The following is a 23,686-nucleotide window of genomic DNA, read 5'->3' as shown; positions in this document are numbered from 1 at the left end:
AGTCAAAAACCTCATGTGCATCAGGCAGAAGATGGTATTTTACAAATTATGATCATTGTGATTAGGAGATGTTGGTGAATTCACCTGAAGAAGGTTTATGCATATAACACAAACGTTTGTGTTCCTCAGTATTAATATGTTCACATCATTAAATTTCCCCAACCTCTTTAAGATCCGGACACCTTCTTAATTATATCGAGCAAGGGTTAGTTTGTACAGAGGTACAGGTAAGGCTGCTGTAATTATGTAAATATTTGTGTGAAAACTAATTCCTATTAAGTATATTTATACTCAGTTGAGTGTTTAGTGAGGTGGGTACAATTTATTTGGTTACTCAAAGGATAAAAAGGATGCTTAATATCAAGTTGAACACAAGCGAATATATAACTCACAGACCTAAAAAGTTATCTGTTGTTCTGAACGCGGGCAACAATGGTGTAATTATGTAATGGTTACATTGACCCATGTCTCAATTATGATTCTGAAATGAGTTAACTTCTGAGTTATTATCCTGATCCTGATTCCGTTCCTATATTGTGTCCTGAATTTTGTCAGTATCTAGAAAGATCATAAGGAAAACAAGCTTCTTCCTGCTTGTATAATGGTGAATGTTAATCTTGGGGGTAACTAATTGCTCAGATATAGTAGTTGGTTGCTATCACCTATTTTCGCTGCAAAGTTTGGTGTGAAGCAAATGATTTTTTCTGAGGTTGTTTATTAAAGAGGAGAAGCTGCTTGTATGCCAGCCTGACATAGAGCAGGGCTTTCAGACGCATGCTGAGGGAGAAATGGTGGAATTTGTGGGCCATACTGTAGGCCTAGTGTGAATAAACATCAGCTCAGGGACCTCCTTGGAAATGTTTAAAATGATCAAATCTTGTTGAGAGTGGATTGGAAAATGTGGCAGAATCACTACCATGTTCCATACTTGAAGCTCTTTCCTCAAGGAAGTTATTCTACCCAGCCAATTGTGGAAGTCTTAAAGGCACTTGTTCCTCCCATGTCTGTTTTTGGTTTCTGGACTGTCTTCAGTATCATGCCCTGATATACTTTGTATAGCTCCCTAGATATACACAATATATACAATGTCATAGCATTACATAAACAGTGACATGCCTAGTATACCATTGATCTACAGATAAGCCTAGGGTGAGATATCGTAAAACATTGAACAGCAAAACATTGAACAGCGTTATCATTTTTCTTAACTGAACTAAATGTACTTAGTGGCAATGAAACAGAAAGGTGGTATAAGTTCAAGTGCACCAGAGGGGATAAGACATCCCCTGAAGACTAGTTCATGACTTGGTACCACCTACATGCCACTGTTTACATAATCAGAAAAATACAATACATCTCAGATAAGAGACTTTACAATCTTATCTCACAAGGGGTCGTAGAATTCTTTCAGTTGAGGAATTGTTATATACCTGTTTGTGTAAGACAAAATGTTATGGATGTCAACTTCTTCTGTATTTACATACACAGCATTTCTGAGCTATTCCTTGCCCCTTTGTCAGGTAACTGACCTGACAGGCAAGGAATAGCCCAGAAACGCTGTGTATACAATGTAGAAGTTGACGTCCATAATGTTTTGTCTTATGCTTAAATACCAACTTCTGTGTGCCTCTCACACAGGTGGAAATAACCTGATGTCCCAGTCTATCAGGTTTTTCTCTGTCAGGCAAGCTAATATGTATATCACACTGCACTGGTGTCCAGTGGACTTTCCATTGTTAATTATGTTGTTTATTTAAATAATCAACAAGAAAATCGGCTAGTATAGTGCAAAAATTATCAGGGCAAGTGATTTTACAAGTGCCACTGTACCAGGGTACATTAGCAGTTCAAGAATTATTTCCATCCCTCCTCTCAAGAACTTCTGTATCTATTGTTCGATTTCTGGTACATATAGTACTTAAACCATTTTCACATTTTCTCTCTTAAATAAATAACCAAAGCAAATAAAAAATAAAGTGCACCACACGGGATTAGTATGGAAAGACTTACTGACATTATATTGAGAATTTCCACCATTGCTATGTGACAGCTGTGTAACATAAAAGAAATTTCTAACCTTGTTGTGACTGCCTGTTTATTGATTTTGATTGAAATTTGAGAAGACGCAATGTAGTCCGTCAAATTTACCCTTTGGCCTCATATGAGTCAAAACTGCTAAATAAATCAGGGATTTATCTGGACCTGTGCAAGCCCAGTTTTTACCCCTAATCTTAGACAAATGTTATGTCTAAAACCACTATATTGGAAAGCATATAATAACATGCTTGCATAGACCAGTTTTGGCTCAAGTGAGGGTTTTGGAGTGTTTTGACTCATCAAATTCAGTAAGGAACCCCCATTTTACATCTGCCCATCTATTTAACATTGGAGGGGGGGTCCAGAAACATTATTTTCATCAATTTGGGCCCACTGAAAATTTCACCCAAATCTAACACAGATAGACCTATGAAGGTCTGGATTAAAATTGGTCTTCAGCAACCAATGGTTGTCAAAGAGGCAACTAATGGCATTGAGAGGTCAGGCTCACCGGCTTGGTTTACACACTGTATCTCAAATGTATAGCATGATGCTCTTGATGTTAATCACTGTGTTGTCTGGTCTGCACTCAATTATGTACAGACTGCATCCATATAGCTGGATTATTGCTATATGCATTGTTTAACATCAAACAAACAAAACATATTAGCATAAAATGCAGTTAAGCATTAGAAACTTAAGAAATAACAACTTTGAAGTAAAATAGACAAAACTCCCCAATTTCCCTCAGCTGTGAGTTGTCAATTTAGACAAATCCCTTCAAATTACATTATATGTCCATTACATTAAATTTATATTGAATACAAAGTGGTCTTTGTAGGCAGTGTAGAGGAGATGGTGGAACAGGATGGTACTCAGCCTCGACCAAAGTTTATCTTAAAGCGAATGTTAATGTAAGGAAGCATGGTGTCCATCATGGAGAACAAAGTAGACCCATAAGGCCTATAGTTCTATGGATTCTACAAAACTTGACCAATGAGCTGATTTAGTTGACAAAGAGGATTTACAAGTCATGTGAGTTTAGTCTTGAGTGGACAGTGCAAGAGGTGGATTGATTGTGTGTACAGGCCTCCTACTGAGAGTTTTAGATAGCACCCAGCTAGAGGCCTTCCACAGCCTGAGGTTGCTCATGTTAGCTTTGTTTGCCTCTCATTTGACTAAGGGCATACTATCAATTGATACTATTTTCATTCTAGTTTCGTCTTTTTATAATTATTTTGCCAAATTGACCCACAGCCTGAAACTAAAGTGTCTCATTACTTATAATTCAGATGTCTTTCATTGGAAATAATGTCAGTTATCTTTGTCTGGTTACCGTTCTACTCTTTCAAGAAAGTAAGGAGTAAAATATCATAAAGACTACAGTCTTTATGCATAGACCAAAATTTATCAGATGAAATATATAGTTTTGTAGAATGAAAAGATACAAATAGTAATCTGTCCCTCTGCAGCCCTCAAGGATATTTTGAAGATTGTTTTTGTAAGCTTGGCTAAGAATGATCCAGGTTTAGGAATTTGACTGGGTTTCCACAGATGCAAAAATTCTGTCCGAAGTCTGCAGCAAATATTACGAAAAGTTCCCATAGTGAAATTACAATTGAAATTTCATGTTACATGTTTATGTAATTTTTTGGCATGTGTAACACTGATAACAATGCTGATAAGGAATAAGAGGTTTCAGTTCCTAGTTAGATATTGTTGAACGAAGGCAGTGTTGAAAGATTATCACCATATTTAACAAAATAGAGGCATAGAAGCTTAGAGAACGGAAATCGCAATTTGATGGGGGGTTCCGTTTTTTTTATGTTTTTATTTTTTATTTTTTTTAAATGTTTGTCTGCCTGACCAGGGCACTTGAATAAGAACCGAAGTTAAATAACATGAAGATACAATTACATTTAACTGTCTTGCAAATTATGGCAAGCTCAAGATTTTGGCACTGTTTGCCAAAGTCACAGACAGAATTGTAGACAAGGTTGGTGGTATCCAACTCTCGTTTCAGACAAGAGGTGTATTTAGATATTTTTGGAGAAAACAGCTAAACCTTCTTGACTAGTTGTTTGTGCTATAACCCATAAGACCAGGCGGTTTTTCGATGATGTGGATTTTGACCTGCAATGGGTCTTCCTGCTAGACTCTCTTTGCACTTGTAAATATAGAGGATTTCCTTTTGGCATCTTTGTTGTGGATCCTGCTTTCAGATAACAGATTGTGACTTTCCATTTTATAGCAGCTGTTCACAAGTAACTTTATGAAGTTGTTAGGTTTCTTGTCCCAGCAGAGTGTGACATATTGATGAATGTTGTTCTGTGAACTGCGTGCCCCTTCAGTTTTGTGCAATGGAGGCCATTAACTGAAGGATAATAGAATTGTCTTCCACTATGGTCAATTCTTGTCTTGTCAGGGTAATGACCTTGCCTTTAGCTGGTGATTCGAGAGAGACGTCATTAGCTGTCAGATAATAGTATTGTCCAGAGGATCTGTTCCATTTTGGCTGATACTCAGACTGCTTGTGCCTTACATTCATAAGTCCCAAATCATGATGTAGAATTACTTCCCAAGCAATATCTGGAAGATGACCTAGAAAAGGAAATAATTTGGGCCTAAAGATGGTCCAGCAGTGTACAGCCTTTGAGGTTAGGGCTTATTACAAATGTTGAAAGTTTAAGGTTGAAGGAGCCACTAGATTCGGTACTGAAGACCCAACCACAAGAGGCAACTTCTTTTCTAAAACCAGTCTGTTATATGTGTCTATGTTCCCTAAGGAATTATTACCCCATTTCAAATTGCTTTGATTTCAGAACAGTTGGTGGATAGAAGGTGCCCTATTAGTTTCTTGTTTGCATATATGCTTAGTCTAAAAGCTGTCCACACCATAGTCTAAAAGCTGACCACACACTGTGCTGACATCCTACAAGGCTTTGCATTTCACACGGTCAAAATTTGGAGGTCCAGCTTAACAGCACAAGATGTTTAGTCTGTTCACTTTTCCCTCAGTTGTATTCGGTTCCAGTTCATAACAAAATTGAAGCATTGAGAATTGGTTCATAATTACAGGCCTAAAGTTCTGCTATTCGCATTACAAATACTATCTTTGGATTTGCACACATCTAATACTAATTGAAATATCACTCTCACTCACTCACTCACTCTCTCACAATGGCATGGACCCTAGTTCACTCCCTGTATGGTGTACAAAGTGCCCCTTCTCGTTGTCTCCGATAGTGATAGAACGTGAACATGGCAGAATCCTTAGGACCTTCATATATTACACATGGTCCCTAAAGAAAAAGATGGAAGGCTTAACATAGTTCTCTAATAACGAAGCCTCCCCCTCCTCAAGTCTTCATTTCAGGCCTACAGCTGAAAAGGGGTTGAGTATAGGCATAGAAGGGTATGAATATTAATTAATTAAATTAATTAAATACAGGCTGCGGGGTCTGTGTTGGGGGGAGGACCTTGGGGCCATGCATAGTTTCACACACTGGTTCTCCCACACTAATTCATGATAGAATATTACTTTAGGGATGCTGAAACCAGACTCACCCGATTCCAAAATTTTGAACTTAAAGCGACCCAATGATTCTTATTCTTATTTCAAGAAGTGTCAAACTTTCATTCAATACAGACATAGATCAACACTCGATTAAAGAGAACGACTCCCAGCCCTTAAGATCCTGCCTGCAGTGTTTAGAATTTAGCTAAGTCCATATTTTAAGTATCCCTAGTTTAGTTGGTGAGTGCCTGCAGTGTTTAGAATTAAGCTTTACGTCCAGATTCGAAATATCCCTAGTTTAGTTGGTAAGTGCCTGCAGTGTTTAGAATTAAGCTTTACGTCCAGATTTGAAATATCCCTAGTTTAGTTGGTAAGTGCCTGCAGTGTTTAGAATTAAGCTTTACATCCATATTTGAAATATCCCTAGTTTGGCTGGTCTGGCTTTCTTACATGGTTGGTTGTGTCATCATACAATGGTTTGTTGATCACAGGATTGTTTGGTCTAGATATCATTAACAGGCTACATATTATGACTGGAATATTAGTAAGCAGATGAAACAAATAATAAAATCATTTTTTTAAGAAACAAGGTAACATTTGGTTTGATAGTAAAGACAGTTGAACAGACATGACAAAAGCAGTGTTGCGAGATATAACCAGAGTGAGCTATGGCTGGCGCGTTGTGAGTCAAATGGTTGATGTGCAATGCAAGTATGAAGCTGTTGTTATGGTGTATTACGAGGAAGTTGTTGACCTCAGGCTGTTGATGTGGCATCTTGTCTGATTGGTAATATAATCAGGCTTATGTGACTGTGTCAGGCTTGTGTGACAGTGACACAGGAAGAAAGTATGCACTTGCATGTTAAAATGTGGACAGTCTTCTGGTTGACAGTATGTCTACATGAAGACTGATTGGATTCTACACAGAGGCCTAAGACTAGTGCAAACTTAATTAAGAATGTATTTATTTGTATGTTTTCACTGTAAGTGGTACTTTCCTGGTCAGCAGGGGTTTACTGGATTGTTGTCAGTAAGGGAAGCCTTTTTCCCCGACCTCATCATGACATGTTAGAAATCAGTAAGTAGCCTCTTACCTTGGGCCTGATTAGAAAAATGTCGAGTGAGAAGTGGGGAAGTCATGGGAAGTATAAATCAACCTAAAACACTCAGTACTCAGTCCCAGAGTCAAGATTATTGACTGATATCTGTGAATTGTACAATATGGTGGTCAATGTGTAAATGCCCTGTAATTGCATCATATTTATGCATGTTAAGAATGGACAGAGAATACTGGGCTGCACGTTCGAACTCCCCCAACAGCGTGATATTGTCATGATGGGCTAATGTGATAGTGATACGTTTAGATTCGTTGATTAATTTATTCGGTGAAAAACTTTCGTCAGTTTGTGCCCAAGTGCTGCAGCATTAATGTTCCACAATTCAACATTTCCAAATGAATATTGATCCTGCAGGATTTTAAATTTGAAAGAAAAGAAAAATTCAACTGGATTTCTGTGGTTTATTGAGGTAAGTGAGGATGGTGTGGAATTCAGTACAAGGACAATAGGTTTGATGAAGGAAGTAGCTGATGTGCTCAAGTGCTTCTCTCATTCTGTGCCTGACATTGTTTTCTGGGTGATTTTGCTCACTGAATTCACTTGCAAGTCTTTTTTGCCACATTCACGTCTTTCAGCATCATCTGATAATGAGCCAATGCCGATGTTGCTAGGCTGATGCCGTGACTCACTCTGCAGCAAATTACCCTATGACTTATATGTTGTTGCTGTCGCTGCAGCTCTCCGCACCGAGTATTGAGTATAAATAGCCACCACCTCAATAAGATACCTCAATACCGGTTCAATCCCCAGCCTTGGCACCGAGCATCCTGGGAACTGATTTGAATCTAGTGATTTGGTCTGTGTTTAAAAATGAGGCAGGGTTTCTGTCCGGAAAGTGTAATTTAGAAAGGAATGGTTTTTTAAAGATTTCTTCAATGCCCGTTAGGTTGTTGAGTGAACTTGTGTGGATGTAGCATTTATTTGGGTGACTTAGGTAAGCTCACACCTCTTGAGGCATTGCTAGAAACTGGTACAACTAACAAGGATTATTGTGTTTGGTCTTACTGAGGTGATATCTATCTTCAGACTGGCATATCATTCTTGGATTCTGAATGTTAAATAACTTATCAGATTTTTAACACCACAGCTGTATCTAGCTTGTAGCTCTGTTTTGTCATTTGAAAGCTTAGTATGTATTTGAGTGCCCACAATCTAATGAAACAAGCTTAACAGGTTCTTTCAATTTGTTTAAAGACCATGACTGATGCAATCAGCATGACGGGGACATTTGAAACTTGCACTTTGCTACTGCAAGATAACGTGGAATATATGATACCCTGAAGGGCTAATATCCTTCATCATGAGAAGGAAGTGAATATTTGTCAAGTAGTAGTGCAAGGTTAATATGAAGTATTTTCCTTATGGCAGATCAGCTTATCCAAGCCCAGCTTTTCAGTTGAATTCTTAGCAACCAATGGGTTGGACTAAAACAGGGTTTTTTTTCAGTCTTTCATGGAGTAACTTTGTATATGTCTAATTAATCCTGTGTGTTTTGAAAGACGTTCATAACTTGATTGATGATTTTCCATGATGTAATTTCTAATATCTGAGACATGTCCTTATATCTGTTGTGTAACACCTGTGCAATACACTATACAGTGTTATTCCTTTGGTGCTGGGGCTACAGATAATCAAGTTGTGTAATTTGCCATGCAGAGTTGCATCCCTTCGCCCTGTCAGTATCCAGTGTCTGTAATTTGGATTTGGTTTAGTTTGGTTTATAGTTGCATGTGTTTGCTTGTTGGTTTGATTTGGCAAAAGCTTTGCTCCCCGTTTATGATCCGCTGAATGAAGTTCCATTTTAAGCTTCATGTATGGTGGTTATCCATTTCCTCATGTGGAGTATACCGCTATCCATTGTCTTCCACTAGATGTTATTAAGAGTCTTACTCCCTTTAAAGATCATATGTTGAATATGGAAGAACCTCTGCCTGCAGAGAGTGTAGTTAATGGCGGACACTTATCACACTCTACAGTAATTGACTGAAGACAAGAAGAATGCATAGAAATACCAACATGGCTCTTCTCTTCTCCCCACCTTCTCACGCCCTTCTTTCTCCATTGCTAGATATTATAGTTCAAGACACAGGCAAAAACAACTTACAGAAAATGTGTGGATTCTTCTGCAGTTTTGTGTCCTATTTAAATATTGTTCAGTGCCAATACGATAGACAGGCTGTTTTCAAAGTCTTCATAAAATCACTGACATATTTACAGTGTAAACACAGACATTTGCAAATCGTGTATCTGACAAGGCTGTGTTTGAGTGCCTTTCCGTCAATTGTAACCTGTAATGTAAGCAAATGTGTATATAGCACATGCTCGTTGGAGGAGATTGTAGGTTACTTTGTCAACCTAAGGTATTTGTACAAATAGGGTACAAACTATTTTACAAAGACATAAACATTATGCTTGAATGTGTCCTGTCCCAAACAGTGAAAAGACATAGAAATGCCCCAAAAGTGTTCAAATGCTACGATACCTTTGTATTTACAGTATAGTCTTTTGTGAGTGATCTAGTACAAATTACTCTGTCTGTTCTAGTCATGAAACTTTTCACACTACTGTAAAGTGATATGTGAGCTTTGATATGATAGGTTTTTTACATAAATGGAGAAAAACACCAATTTTAATGCAAGTGTCTGTTTTCTGGGGAAGAAATATTCTCCCTTTAGATTCTGTATAGGTCTCCGTAACCTATGCTTGCAATATGAAGCAACATAGTAATGTTGAGTCAAGTGTTTTCAATGTCATCGGTTCCCAATTGCGCAGATCGAGGCTCATGTTGTTGATCACTGGATTGTCTGGTCCAGACTCGATTATTTACAGACCGCTGCCATATAGCAGGAATATTGCTGAGTGCGGCGTAAAATTAAACTCACTCACTCACTCACTAGTGTTTTCATCGTATCATTGTTACACGGAAAGATGAATAAGAACTATGGAAGACAGAACTCTAAAACATGACAAATGTCATTATGAAGTTTATTGTATCAAACCTCCACAAGGCAAGAGTCATTATAATCAAGATAATTGCAACCCAACTAGCCACACTACTATTTTATGCCAGCCAGACTTATTAGCAGGAAGAATGTTGACAACTCAGTTTTGTAAAGTGTTACGTTCTATTTTAACTTCTAGTCCATAGAAAGTGTCCATTTCACCCTGTTCATATTTCATCGTGCATCAGCACCATGTAGGTTTTAGCGAAGTGGTAAATTTGGGAGGTCAGCATCAGTTCATTATGTAAATGTTCGAAATGATGAACCCGCTCTACTTGACAAAACCCAGTTGTGTAGTTGCTGATGACAGTTATACAGCCTAACACATATTTTTGAATGTATATGGCTCTTTACTTATGTGTACTTTGTGGTCCATTTCAGATTTTTGTAAGCACTGATGCAAGAGGACCTCGGAAACTACAAGACAACACTGAGTGCATTCAACAATTGTAAGAAGATAAAGTTGGAGGTTGTGTTGGACGACGACCATGTAAGTGGTTCCTCTGGGTCCACCCCGAGACAAAGAAATATTCCGAGCACAGCGAACACACGCCACTCTACTGCGTATGTGCTACCACAACATGGCCTGGAGCTCTCAAACATTACACAAGGTAGTAGTAGTAGTAGCATGCCACAAAACTATATCCGAACCTCAACCATCCGAGTCGTGGATCCCTCGTTTCCAAGATGTGGCGTTAAACGTAAAAGTGATGAAGTAGACGTCCCCATGCAGTTAACCGAAGTACACGCTGTATCAAGTGAGGATGACAGTTCGACAAAGACCACGGCCAAGACAGCAGCAAACACGGCAACCACCACGACCTCGAAGAACACAAGTTCTTCGGGGAGTGAGGGGGACTATCAACTTGTTCAGCATGAGGTCCTCTATTCTATGACAACCGCCTATGAGGTCCTTGAGTTTCTTGGCCGAGGGACCTTTGGGCAGGTTGTCAAATGCTGGAAAAAAGGGACCAATGAGATTGTGGCAATCAAGATTTTGAAGAACCACCCCTCCTATGCACGGCAGGGTCAAATTGAAGTTAGCATCTTGTCGCGGCTAAGTCAAGAAAGTGCAGATGAGTTTAATTTTGTACGAGCGTATGAGTGCTTCCAGCACAAGAACCACACATGTCTGGTGTTTGAAATGCTGGAACAGAACCTCTATGACTTCCTCAAACAGAACAAGTTTCAGCCATTGCCATTAAAGTATATCCGTCCAATCACATCCCAGGTGCTGACTGCATTACTCAAGCTTAAACTACTTGGCTTGATCCATGCTGACCTCAAGCCAGAGAATATCATGTTGGTGGACCCTGTGCGATTCCCTTACAGGGTCAAGGTCATTGACTTTGGTTCAGCAAGCCATGTCTCGAAGGCTGTGTGCTCAACATACCTCCAGTCTCGCTATTACAGGTAAGTGATACACTGTGTGTATAATCACATGCATGCAAATGCATGATTTTATCATCAGTAATAAAATTGAACTAGAACTAGATCTACAGTCAGGGCAAATGTGAGCCTTCTCCACCTTTATAATTTGATTAAAAACTACCATATAATTTTTTAGCTCCGGCAAATTTTCAGCAGCTGCCATTGTAATTGTTTGTCAAATTCACACAACTGATTCCATTTTCTGACTTGTTTTCAACACTGTCTCTAGACCAGCTGTTTTTCTTCTGTGTCAAATGGATATCGGAAATCAATTTCTGCCTTTCAGTCTGAACAAATGTACCTGTTCAAGTTTTTTTGTTTGAGTTTCATACTGACTGGTTTAATATGTGTCCGTGCAAACAGCTGGAAACTATACTCCTCAACTGAAGGAGAGCCAAGTTTTTTATATGTACCTTGCTATCTGCCCAGGAAACCTTATGGCTATAATTAAGAACAAATCCCCTTTTCTTGTGTTGAACATAAAAGCTATGTGTGATTTCAATTAGAATTAGTAGCTTGTGATAGAAGGTCACTGCGCCCTTAGGATGTCCACACTCATGCCATCACCCGTTATTTTGCCTCTTCTAGGATTCGATTATTTGCAGGCTGACGTGATACTGCTGAAAATGTTTGCTTGCCACATTAACAACAAAATGCAAGAAAACACAATACATTTTTAGGTTTGGCCATTCATTTTCAGTGCAATCATTTGAAATCATTCTTTTTCAAGATGTTTTTGCCTGTGATTGAGTATACTATCTATATTTTTCTCTTTTGTGGACATGCATGTCTTAGTGTAGTACTACCACAAATTTTAGTGGTGTGACCTGCTTTGTCAAGGTGAAACCCTACTCCCCTCCCCAGCAGTGAAATGAAGTATTTCAAAGTCTTTTTCTGAAACAGAAAGTGTCAAGTTTATTTGCGTTACCATACAATTTGAGTAGATTTGAAGCAATTTTCTGGACAATTTTCTTGAGAGTTGGACTTGAGTGTGCATCTACCAATATGTTGCATATGGTTTCAGAAGTCACACAGCTGTGGGAGGTTGTATTGTAATGTATACAGGTATATTCTGAAATCAATGACACTCAGTTTTTCCCTAGCTGACAGATAGACATGTGTCACATCGGTAAACAAACACAACCATGCATGACACAAGGATCTAATTACTGTCAGGGAGGTATCTATCATTCTAAATTGATTCATTCATTCATTTATACACAAACGTTACAGCCATAAATCCCAACTGTTGTGGACTTTGCTTGACTGAACTGGATATGTGTGGCTCTGGGGCTGATTATGGAACAAAAGTTATTATTATTTTGAACATAAATCAGTATATTATTGCAAATGTGACAAAAATTGATACTACTTAAGTTAATGTGTACAATATCTGTTAATGTACAAATGTAAGGACATTAAATTCATCATGATTTGGGTCAAGCATGGATATTCAGAACAGTAACCAGCTATGATATAAGGTTCTGTATCCCAAGCAACTGGCACAGGTGTGTCGAATCAGTTTGATTCTAATATGGATTGTGTCATACTTGTCAAGAATTGTCTGTGATAAGAAAATAATGCAAAAATAGGAAAAAAGTTCACTGACAGGAATTATGTGGAAATGGAATAATTGGTTTTCATGTCAAGGTATGCATTGAAATTTCTGTGAAATTTGGAAGATTCGTAGGAAATAATTAAATGGTTCAACTTTAAACAAGGATATGTTTCATAACACACTCATTTATAGAAATGGACCTACATCGATAGAAATCCCTTATTCTTAGAATTGCACTCATTCATAATTTATAAGGAATTAAACTATTTTGTGTCATCTGACCAATAATTTTTGATGAATGGAGTTTCATAATGATTGGTGACATGTATTTCTATCTAGAACATTCAATTTGTGAAAACTTGCACTATATGGAAGCAACCGAGAGGCAAGTAATACAGTTTTAAGGTCTACATTACACTTAGGCCCAAAATATGGTTGGCATCTCTGTCTCAAGCTAATATTCCTTTTTGTCCAGTTTGAGCATATACTGAAAATATACTGTTTGTATTTGCCAAGACCATAATGTGAAAATGTACTCACTATTTTTTTGTCTCTGAAAGAAAATGCTGTAAATAGTTTTTCTATGACTTTCCATTTCCTCTTATGAAATCAGAGAATTCAGAGAGATTTTGTTACGGTTAAAGAATTCAAGGGTCCAGCTGAAGTTCAGACATTTGGGCTAGTATTGCTGCTGTGTGTTAAAATTTGTTATCCGTGTGCAAATTAGTAGATGTTATTGGCAAATTTCCCTCACTTTAGCTGGTGAGTGTATTATTTATTACATATATTTATTATTTACAGACTGCTCTCATATACTAGTAACTGGAATATTGTTGAGTGTGGCATATAACTACAAATAGAGCCAAGTCTAAGTAAACTTACTCGTTACACTCCACCACTGAGTCTAACAAAACCTTATGGGAGGTCGCGTACTATCCCTTCCGGGTGATGTTACAACCATGACAATGATGTTAAAAAGTCCCTGAAAATAGTGTTTTTGGCAATATTCAAGGATGTCATCTTGCAGAAATATTGGCTTATGGTAACCATGTCAACGGAACCCCCAAAGAGCATATAGAGCAGGTCAAATAACTGTGTTATATACAGATTTTTGTTTGTGGAGAGATCTGTGTCGGTAACCTGCATATTTTGAAAGTCCCACCGATCCCTAAATAGTAGCCGTTGTTTGATTGGTTCAATCTATTTGACCGTTTCGCGTTTGATTGGACGGTTATAAGTAGCTCAAAGGTTACCTGATGCGACCTTCTACTAGGTTTTGTTAGACTCAGTGGTGGAGTGTAACGAAATACACTGAGACTAAGTTTACTTAGACTGCAAATAGAGCATGCTCGAAGTGACATGTTTGAAGTATGGAGGGAGGCTAATGCTGTGTGCCCTACATTATTAGTACTACTCCCCCAAACATGTATGATTTAAAGACTTTCACTAACCTACACGCAAAGCACTCCACTCCACTCCACTCCGCTCCAACATTACCTGTCATGAGGTTCACCCAGAATGTAAGGGCACCTTGACATAATTGACTATTGATGAAAGAGTTACAAATAAAACCTGTCATCTTTATTCATTAGCCATAGTAGTCTTATAGTTGATGGAGCTTAGTTAAATGTCACACTCCACAAACAAGGTAAGTTTCAAAAGTGACTAAGCTATTTCTTTTTCGACAATCTCTAAGAAATTGTTGGCTGTATTTTTGGCTTGTACAGTGAGGTAACAGCCAGTCTGTGTACAAGCACCTCGCTCATGAGGAGCTAGCAGGAATGGAAAGAATCCCCACCTATTTATAGAAGGAATGGTAAATTCATAAGCTCCCTTGGCTAGAGATTCGCGCCAGACATGTTTCTTGGAAATTCACACTGAAACATGGATTAATTTGAAGATGCAAAATGTGGTATTCAATTTGAAGATGCAAAATGTGGTGTTCAGTTTGAAGATGAAAAATATGGCCAAACACCATGTGTATCTGGACTTAATATTTGTAGAGTTCATCCTGATGCCCTGAATGACTAACCCTTGGACAGATTCACATTAGAGACTTGACATGCCATAGGCAAAACACTACATCATTAAATGACATGAATCAGAAAGTTGATCAATGTGTCAAAAATTCCAGGGATGCATTAGAGCATTGAATTATATTTATGTAGATGTGATTTTTCAAAAGGTGTAGTTTTTATTGTAAGATACAGAGGAAGTTGTATACCTTAGGAAATCATTTTCAATCTGCCAAATCATTTTTTGAGGATGCTAGAAGAGGTTGCTCAAGTTCACTGAATGACTCAGAATTGTACCTTTTCAGTGGGGCAGCAAAGACTTTAGGGAGGGGGGAAATGGTCGTCTCCCACCAGGGGTTTAGGCAAATAGAGGTGGTTTTCCATTGACTCTTTGTGAAATGTCTCGACACTTGACAACCCTCTCCAAGGGCTTTTCCGAGGGAAAACAAGCAAGGTCTATTATCTTGCATTGCGTTAACTGGAAGGAAGTGTAGGGTTGGCGTATTACCTGGCTAAACTACCTCAGCTGTCGACCCTGGAAACTTAGGCCTGTGCTTTTGTTCTTAGCAAACTTGCTCTCCTAAATACCAGACCCAAATTCTTTTCAGTTTTCTTCTGTCCACCATTATGAATGTTTCCAACCGCTGGGGACAAAATAGCTTTGTGAAATGACTGAGAGCTTTATCTTCCTCACAGATTTAAGTTAATAATGATAAATTGTTTTCTTAAATGTAACATGCACTATTTTACGTATCAAATAAGATGGAAATGCCAGTGTATTTTTGAAAAGTGGCAGAAAAACTTTAAAAGTATTTGAATTTTGGCGGGCAAAGTGATCATGATAAATGTTACAAAATTTTGTGAAATCAAAAGGTTAAAACTGATGATCAGAGAGGTATGTAGGGTTTTGAGGTAAACATTGATAACATATGGGATAATACTAAGTCAGTTACCTGTTATGTTTTTTCCTGCATTGTGTTCCCAGCCTTGACCTAGCATTGTAGGCAATCCTGGTAACTATGCTAATTCGATAAACATCTAAATACCTTGTCACAATCCATAACACAGACATGCTTTAAACTAATGTCCACAGAAACAGTAATTAAATGTAACAGTGCCTTGTAGATGAAATCTTTGTGTTGATTTTGAATATTGCTGCTTGACCTGTGTAACCCAGAAACATTTCAGATCTGCTTATGTCTTGTGCTAATCTCTCAGTAGATTTTGATCTTCAATTGTTGACTAATGTTACCTGATCATGTGTTTCACAAGACTTGAGCTTTGGATATTGCTGGAGTGTGGGAGTGGAGCTACATACTGACATGGGATTTGTTCGAGGTCTGTATATGTCTATGTTGGCAGGTGATTGACTTAATTAGGTAGAAACCAGGATTCTGGCATGACCTTTCAGTATTGACTTCGTCAGCTTCAGATCATATTATAGAAGCTTATTGCAGGGGATTACTGTGTTATGGCAGGGTCTGATTGTGCTCTGCATTTGCAGTAGTAGAAGAATAACACATTGAATGTCACAGGAATACCTGTCTGACTTATGGTTACAGGAATATGCCAGTCTGAATTCATATATGTAGATCCTGCATTCATCCTGACAATGTATCAGATGTGTCAAAAGTGTATAGAATCATTTTTGTAGAATTTCATGTTACATTCCTGGTACATTGGTCAATCAGGTTAACATACGAAATTTGCCTCTAGACTGTTTTGGGCTCAGTATGTATAGTTACGTGCTTCATTGAAATATGATTTATCATACCTAGGTTAGATTATGTTCTTGATGAAGATGGGCATTGTGGTCTGAATGGGATTACATTTAGGGTTTGACAGTGAATAGGGGACAGCGGCTTGACAACTAACCACAGCAAACAACAACAATTAAGCAGCAACATGGTTGAACCAAGAGTGTCTGCCTTAGAGGGTTGAAAGACTTACTTTACGTAGCCTTGTTTAAGAACTATATGAGAGGAAACATGTCAGTATGTATGTTGGTGCACCCAAGTCCATACCTTGAGCCCTGCCTTATTTTGGACTTTTCACACTAAGTTGATAGACCATGATATGCTAAGGATACTGTTCAAAGCAATGTTAAACTTGCATGCGCACGCACACGCACACACACACAGAGAGAGAGAGAGAGAGAGCGCTATGGTGCACATGTTATGTCCTTCATTCTGTTAATGGGGCAGTGTGGTAGCCTGGTGGTTAAAGCATTCTCTCGTCACACCAAACATACGGGTTCAATTCCCCACGTGGGTACAATGTGTGAAACCCATTTTCTGGTGTCCCGCCGTGATATTGCTGGACTATTTCTAAAAGTGTTGTAAAACTAAACTCACCCACCCACTCACCCACCCACTCACCCACCACATAGGTGCAGTGTTTTGACCCCATTTTTTGTGTCCCATCCTACAATGATCCTGCTGGAATATTGCTAAAAGCAATGTAAAACTTTGCTCACTCACTCACTCACTTACATTATCTGTTATGCTTAGCTACCACTACTCAAGTCATACTACTGGTTTATACTGATCAATCCACCATGGAAGGCATGACAATATATACTACGGACATGGTTTTGTATAGCCATCAAGGACCATATGTCATATTTTATGGGGCTCTTGTCAATAATTCCACAAAGGGGCAGATGGATTATTCTCGATACATGTGTCAAGAAATATTTGCAGTGTGTTTGGATTTTAGAATGGATGACATGGACGGGTGGATTGTAAAGTTTAGAATTATTAGTGGAAGAGATGGCAGCAGCAAGAAACGGCGTTATGTGGGTAGGACAGACTGTGTCTGTGGGTGGGTGAAACTGATTGTATCTGTAGGATAGGTGAGATGAGGCTATCTCGTGGTGGGATAGGCAAATAAAGTATCTGAAAAAAGATCTGTTTTGTGGCTTAATATTGAAGAGTATGAGAAAACACAGGTGCATAGGGCTGGTAGATGAATAATGAATGATAGACAGATGGCATTTATGGGTGAATATATATTTTAATATTTGAGAAACTATCATCCTGCCTTCCTCTCCACGGTATTGTGAGGCACTTCACAACCTGTTGCCTCTCCATGGCGTGCACAATGGAGCTTGCTTGGCTGAAGTAATAAACTTGACATATGGCACACGTGAAAGGCTGCACAACTATTAATCCAGCACTTGCCAATCATCTATATGTAATTAGGTGTCGTACTGCAATCAGGTCAGGTTTTGTTGCATGTGTTGACTGAATGTTAAATTAGTGTATAAAACTGCCCTGTCAGTTGTACCCAGCTCAGCCCCATTGGAAGAACAGAGATCAGTTGGTCACTTATTTCCCTCAGTAGAAATCTGGAAGTTGTGTTATTTGAAGCTGTTGTTTTATTCCTCTGAACAATATCTTGTGTTATTTCTGCCAATAGCACAAAGGGAAAAACTCTCAAGACATTCAAGATCTTTACCACAAGACCTGCTTTCAAAGATAATGGGGGGAAAAGCAGAATATTTGTTGTGAAGACAATTTTCATATCAACAAATCTCTTAGGAATGACTAATTTCAATATTTCCAAGAATTCAGTTGTTGCAAACAGGAAATGATGTATGGAGAAGAGTCCCAAAATCAATTCCTCAGAATCTCAGACAACCATAGAGTTTTCATGGCAAAGCAAAAAAGTACTTGAATACAGCTAGTAAATCCAAAAATAAACTATTAGCCTGGGGTCACGCAATTACACCAGGAAAGGTTTCTAGCCTGTTGTCATCGACAAGAACTACTTTCAGAACACATTTCCCTGTAGCTACAGAGAGAAGTATCTGGTTCGTCTGCGTCAAGAGTTACACAGTTTATGCGTTTCTACTAATTTTTAAAACTTGGAAGCCTATCGGCAGTATTATTTGGGTACTCTTGAAATTGGGAAAATTCAGTCACATAGCTGTTGCAAAAGTGCCAAGATGTGATAACTTCCTTTTATTTTTTTTTCCTGATTATTGTTTTTAAGAGGTAAAATATATAACAAACTGATGGATGTTTTTAAAGGAGTTGTCTTTTCTTGGTAATTTAATTTTTACAAGCAACTTGCTGTATTTTCAGTTGATATATGTTTTAACATAAATATAATCTATAATTTGCAGTGTGTTTGAGTTTGTTAAAACCATAATTTACTACACCTATTTTTAGCTGAAATATTGAAAATAGATAATTCTACCGAACTAATGAAATCTGTTGTTATCTTTAGGAGACTTGGATGATGTTAACAATTAGACAGCTGGCATTACTGATCTGCATGTATCCCCCTTGCATGACAGCTGAATAACTAGACCAAGCTATGTATAAAACATACTCGTTCAAAACTGACATGACATGACATGACATGACATGATCCTTTTTACATCTTACTGCCCAAAAGATCCATGACCGAGTACTCACAAACTGTGTCGGAAATTTCCTGTTTATTTAAGCAATACTCCCACATGCCCTGTCGCAGTATTCTCAATATTCGCCTGTTTGCAGACGATTTTGTCATCTTCTTAGAGATAAACGTGACAACTAATTTGAATACAGGTGCAGAGCAAAGGTTGGTCAGGCCGTGCGAGGCCTTTGATAATGTGTGGCTGGTGGGACCCAGCTTTTGTTGTCTCTCCCTGGTTGTTTGTCAGGTGTAATTCCTGTGCTTGCTTGTTGAAAAGCCCATTGAATGAAAGCTGTGATGCCTGATTTTCTCGTCATTATTCAGCAGCTATTCTAATGAAACTTTGAAGTCAAGTTTAGAATAAGAGTTTGTTGTCTGGATGGGAGATTGGGGACCAACCCTACTTACTACTGACAAGTCTTTTGACATTTTGGCTATTTTGTGGTATAAATAGTTTCACCAGCAAGCCTTTAGACAGCCAGCAGAAAATGCTGGCATTGAATGTAGTGGATTTTCAAGAATTCTTGTGGTTTGGTGACCTGTGAAGAGAATGTATGCCTGCTCTTATTCCTATCTTTAGGTGCAATTTTTCTAGTGCTGTATTCAAAATTGGTCTTGTTCGAAATTGAAGCTTATTAGATGGTAGCTATTAATAGCTCCATTGTATTGCTACACTGTTTCACAAAGAATGAACTTAAGCACACAATATTTAAGAATTTTTCCTTCATATGCAATTTGATCGGAATTGCTTTGTTTGGCTTGATGATGTAAAAGTGGAATTTTCCATACATTATCTGCACAAAGTGGCTTCTGGAACAATGCGGAGTTAAAAAGACACAGCCTTTGCAGAATAAACACATCAAGGAGTTGAACAAACCAGTCACACAGTATGTCAGGCTGGGTCCACATTTCCATTTTGATACTTTTACACCTTCCATCAACGAAGGGTGTGAGAATATCGAGGCAAGCCAAGCCAAGATATGAGATTTATTAAGGACAAGCACAGTGGGTTACAAGACAATGGAAGCCATGTGTTAAGATTAGTACAACAGCAGGGCTGGGGAGCACACTCCCTGCCTCTAGCCCCAGGGGTCAGGACATTTTACCCAGTCTGGATGGGGAAGGAGCTCATATTTGGTAATAATGCCTTCAGTGTGTGGTGCTTGATGCTTAGGGTAGTACTGTAATGTTTATAAAAGAAAATTTGAATATTTTGGAAATAGGTTTATGACATTCGTTTCAAGAATTATTGATTTGTTCTCTGACAAGGTTTAATTAAGAGACTATTTTTAATAGCCGGCTGGTGTGGGATCGTTAAAGGCAACACATGATACAGATGAAGTTTAAACTTTTCATGTAAAACTTGAATTTTATTGAAGTAAAGACATAAATATTCAACATCTTACATATACTGAGGAGGGATCAGATACATGACTAAACAATAGTTCATGATGTTTTAACACTGTTCCAATGTGGTGTCAGAGTAACGGTGATCTGATACACCACTGGTACTATCTACACAGCATCCTAAATCTAGGCGTGGCCTCCTTACAACAGGTTATGTGTTTGTGATGGCCTGAATCAATGGCTGCTGAGACAACAGGTCCGGAAGGATGCACTGGTTTGGCCGCTTGACAAAGTGAAATGTAGCTGTCCTCATACCCGGCTGTGTCAATTTGGGTACTGTTAGGACAGAGGTAATGTGCTGCCTATTTGGGAAAAAATCTGAAGTTATGCTCGGAATTATTGTTGTTAGTGAGGCAACTCATGTATTTATGAGGAGGTTTGGCATGACTGTTTTGTTTATGTTTAATTTTAAATGTATTTTAGAATCAAGGATTTTTTGTTCTGACAATTTTTGGATTTTTGGTGTTTGTGTCGTAGTTTTCCCTGCGGTTAAGATAAAATGCTCTTTAAGATGAAGACGTTTCTATTATTCAGTAACAGCTCAAAAGACAGTGATTGAGATTACTGCTTGGATTCTGAGATCCTTGTGCTCTAATGTCTTATGATATCTTAGAGTTGTGTGTTAGAGCTATTAAGTGCAATCTGGTGACAGCTTAGATGTATTATGTTATTACTGTTAGGGTTACTAGGGCATTCTAATTTCAAATCCTAACAATATCAACTGCATATTTTGATATGTATTTCATCAGAGAGCCATGTGCCATGTATGAATAATTAAAATAGAAGCCTGACGCCTGCTGATACCTGTTGACAAGGTAAATAACACAACATACGTCATTGCCAAGGTCGAAAATAGCCATATGACTCTTATAGGAGAGACGGTGTGTCGCACAATTAGCAGCAGTTCGATACAGTGAAGCATATCACTCCCTGTGTATGGCTGTCAATATCTTCTGCTGGAGAAGTCATTATATGGAAAATGAGCTTGCCACTAGGCTGTTAGCGAACATGAGTCAATTAAGCTAGCTAGGCTCTGTTTTAGTAGAAAAGACGGCATGAAGAAACTGAGAAGTTGACATTTCTGGAGGATAGTAACCTGACATACGTTCAGCTTTAGAAAAGGTTTTTGACTTTTGGATGAATTTGAGACACAATCTAAATTTAATTTTCTTCTCAGGATAAGGAATTCTGGCATTTGAATCTTTAATGGGTTCTCTTAGAATCAAGTTTTTCTCATGTAAAGCTTTAAGATTTACAAAAGTTTGAATTTCTGAAAAATAAAGTCTTTGTTTTCCTTGTTTTATGAGACATTTCCTCAATATCCATTAGCGTCTTGGGTTTTCATGGAGGTGAATCAATAATATATGAGGTCCATCTATCACCGATTTGAATCTTCTTGTTCTCTGATACTCTTCTATCCAGCATGGATCTGATCAAGCCAATATCAATCAGATAGTACAGCGATCATGTCTTCATAGCTGACAGAATATTGGCCACAGTCAAGAACACATCGACCCATGACTGACATTATTTCCTCCACTATAAGTTTCCGCTGCTGTTTTGTAACAGGCTAGGTAAACATGTTGTCTGGCCGTAGCATACTGACAGGGAAGCCATATTTGGTAGACCAGCCTGGCCTCCCTGCCTAGATGAGAGCCAAGAAGATGTAAACAACAGCAGCAGCTTGCAGGACTGTAGTTCTCTCCCTATCTTCTCATATTGGCATCTGATAACACACTTGTTTGTTGTCAGTAGTTCGTGGCAGTAACCTCATTCTGGTCCAATAAGATTGTTAGGTCTATTACTGGAAATCGTTTAAAGGCATAGTACTTTTTATGTTAGCTGTAACATTTTAGTGTTTAATTTCCGTGTGTAGAATAGTTTAACTGTTATGTTACATAAGTAGTTTCTGTGAGAACAATAGTGTAATTGTTGTTACATAAATCATTGGTACTTATTGGCATGAGTTGCCTGGTAGGGAAATGGTGTCATAGTGTTGGAACTGTGGTATGAGGTTGATATGCACTGTGTGCTGGGTCAGGGTTTCATCTCCTGCAGGAAGTGGCCGATTTTGAACACACCTGATGAACTGTATGGTCTGAGGTCGGGAAAGTTTTAACAAAGGGAATATGGTCTTGACATTGGGACAAATTTGTATCCCCCAAAATGTAAACTATCTGCACATTTCTTAGGGAAATATTGGAGGAAATGACAGCTTTTGTTTCGATATATATTTCCTTGAAAGTGTAAGGGGTAGACACCACTGTAAATATACAAGCTGCACCCAGTACTGTTGTACATTAAAAAACCAGTACTGTTGTACATTAAAATAACCTGATTTGGGGAGAAAGCAGAGTTGATTTTCATGATCTTCAAACTGGTGGACTTGTTATTGGTCCTTCAAAAGAATAATATGTGCAATCATCCTGTCTTTGAAAACTTCATGGGCACAATGTTTGAGGCCCATTTTCTGGTGTCCCCCGCCGTGATATTGCTGGAATATTGCTAAAAGCGGCGTAAAACCAAACTCTCTCACTCACTCACTTTGAAAACTTGAGTAGAACTGAATACATAAAGAAAAACTTTGAAACTTTGAAATATTATGTTTTGAGGGACATTATTTAATGTGTGAAAACTAAAGATGTTGAGCTATAAACTGTTTATGACTTGTTATCCCAGGACTAGTATTATGCTGAGGTCAAATCCTGTTGTAGTTGTCCTCATTGACTTGTAGCAATTGAGCTCTGATTCTGAATACAGCTAAGTGGTTTAGTGGAATTTAGTCAGTGACAAACACCAACAGAAAATGTAGCATTTTTAGAAATAGGAAACAGTTCCTCTGAACTTGTGTTTTGCAAAAACAAAATTTTCCAATACAGTGATGCAATTATTTAGGTCATCAGGATGTGTGCAGAAACAGTATTTGAAATTCGGCTGGAAAACTGTATGAAAATGCTCATTCATCATTTAACATGAACTTGTTTGCTTTCATTCTCAACTATAAACAGTGACATAAACCATGAATAATATGGCAAGACAATTCATAGTGACAGCCATTAATTTTTTAAGTAAATAAAGTGAATCGAAAAATCTTTTTACGCTAAAAATGATCCTAAATATCCACACAAGAGCAATTGAGAATGTAATTATGACACTGATTGTATGTAGAGAATCTGAGCTTGTTTTATCAACTG

General features: G+C 38.1%; 1 protein-coding gene across 5 annotated transcripts in view; it reads left to right on the top strand.

Annotated features, from left to right (window-relative positions):
• Positions 1–23,686, top strand: part of LOC137260634 (homeodomain-interacting protein kinase 2-like) — a 47,793-nt gene that overhangs the window by 5,207 nt on the left and 18,900 nt on the right. For all 5 annotated transcript variants that reach the window (XM_067798235.1, XM_067798233.1, XM_067798234.1 and 2 more), the window contains exon 2: positions 10,056–11,087. In XM_067798235.1, the coding sequence (XP_067654336.1) occupies positions 10,072–11,087 (1,016 nt within the window). In that variant the 5' untranslated portion in view covers positions 10,056–10,071. The remainder of the gene's footprint in view (positions 1–10,055; positions 11,088–23,686) is intronic.

Source organism: Haliotis asinina, chromosome 14 (genome assembly GCF_037392515.1).
Source record: "Haliotis asinina isolate JCU_RB_2024 chromosome 14, JCU_Hal_asi_v2, whole genome shotgun sequence".
NCBI lineage: Eukaryota > Metazoa > Mollusca > Gastropoda > Lepetellida > Haliotidae > Haliotis > Haliotis asinina.
Note: the sequence above shows the minus strand (reverse complement) of the source record. Positions and strands in the feature narration are given on the sequence as shown.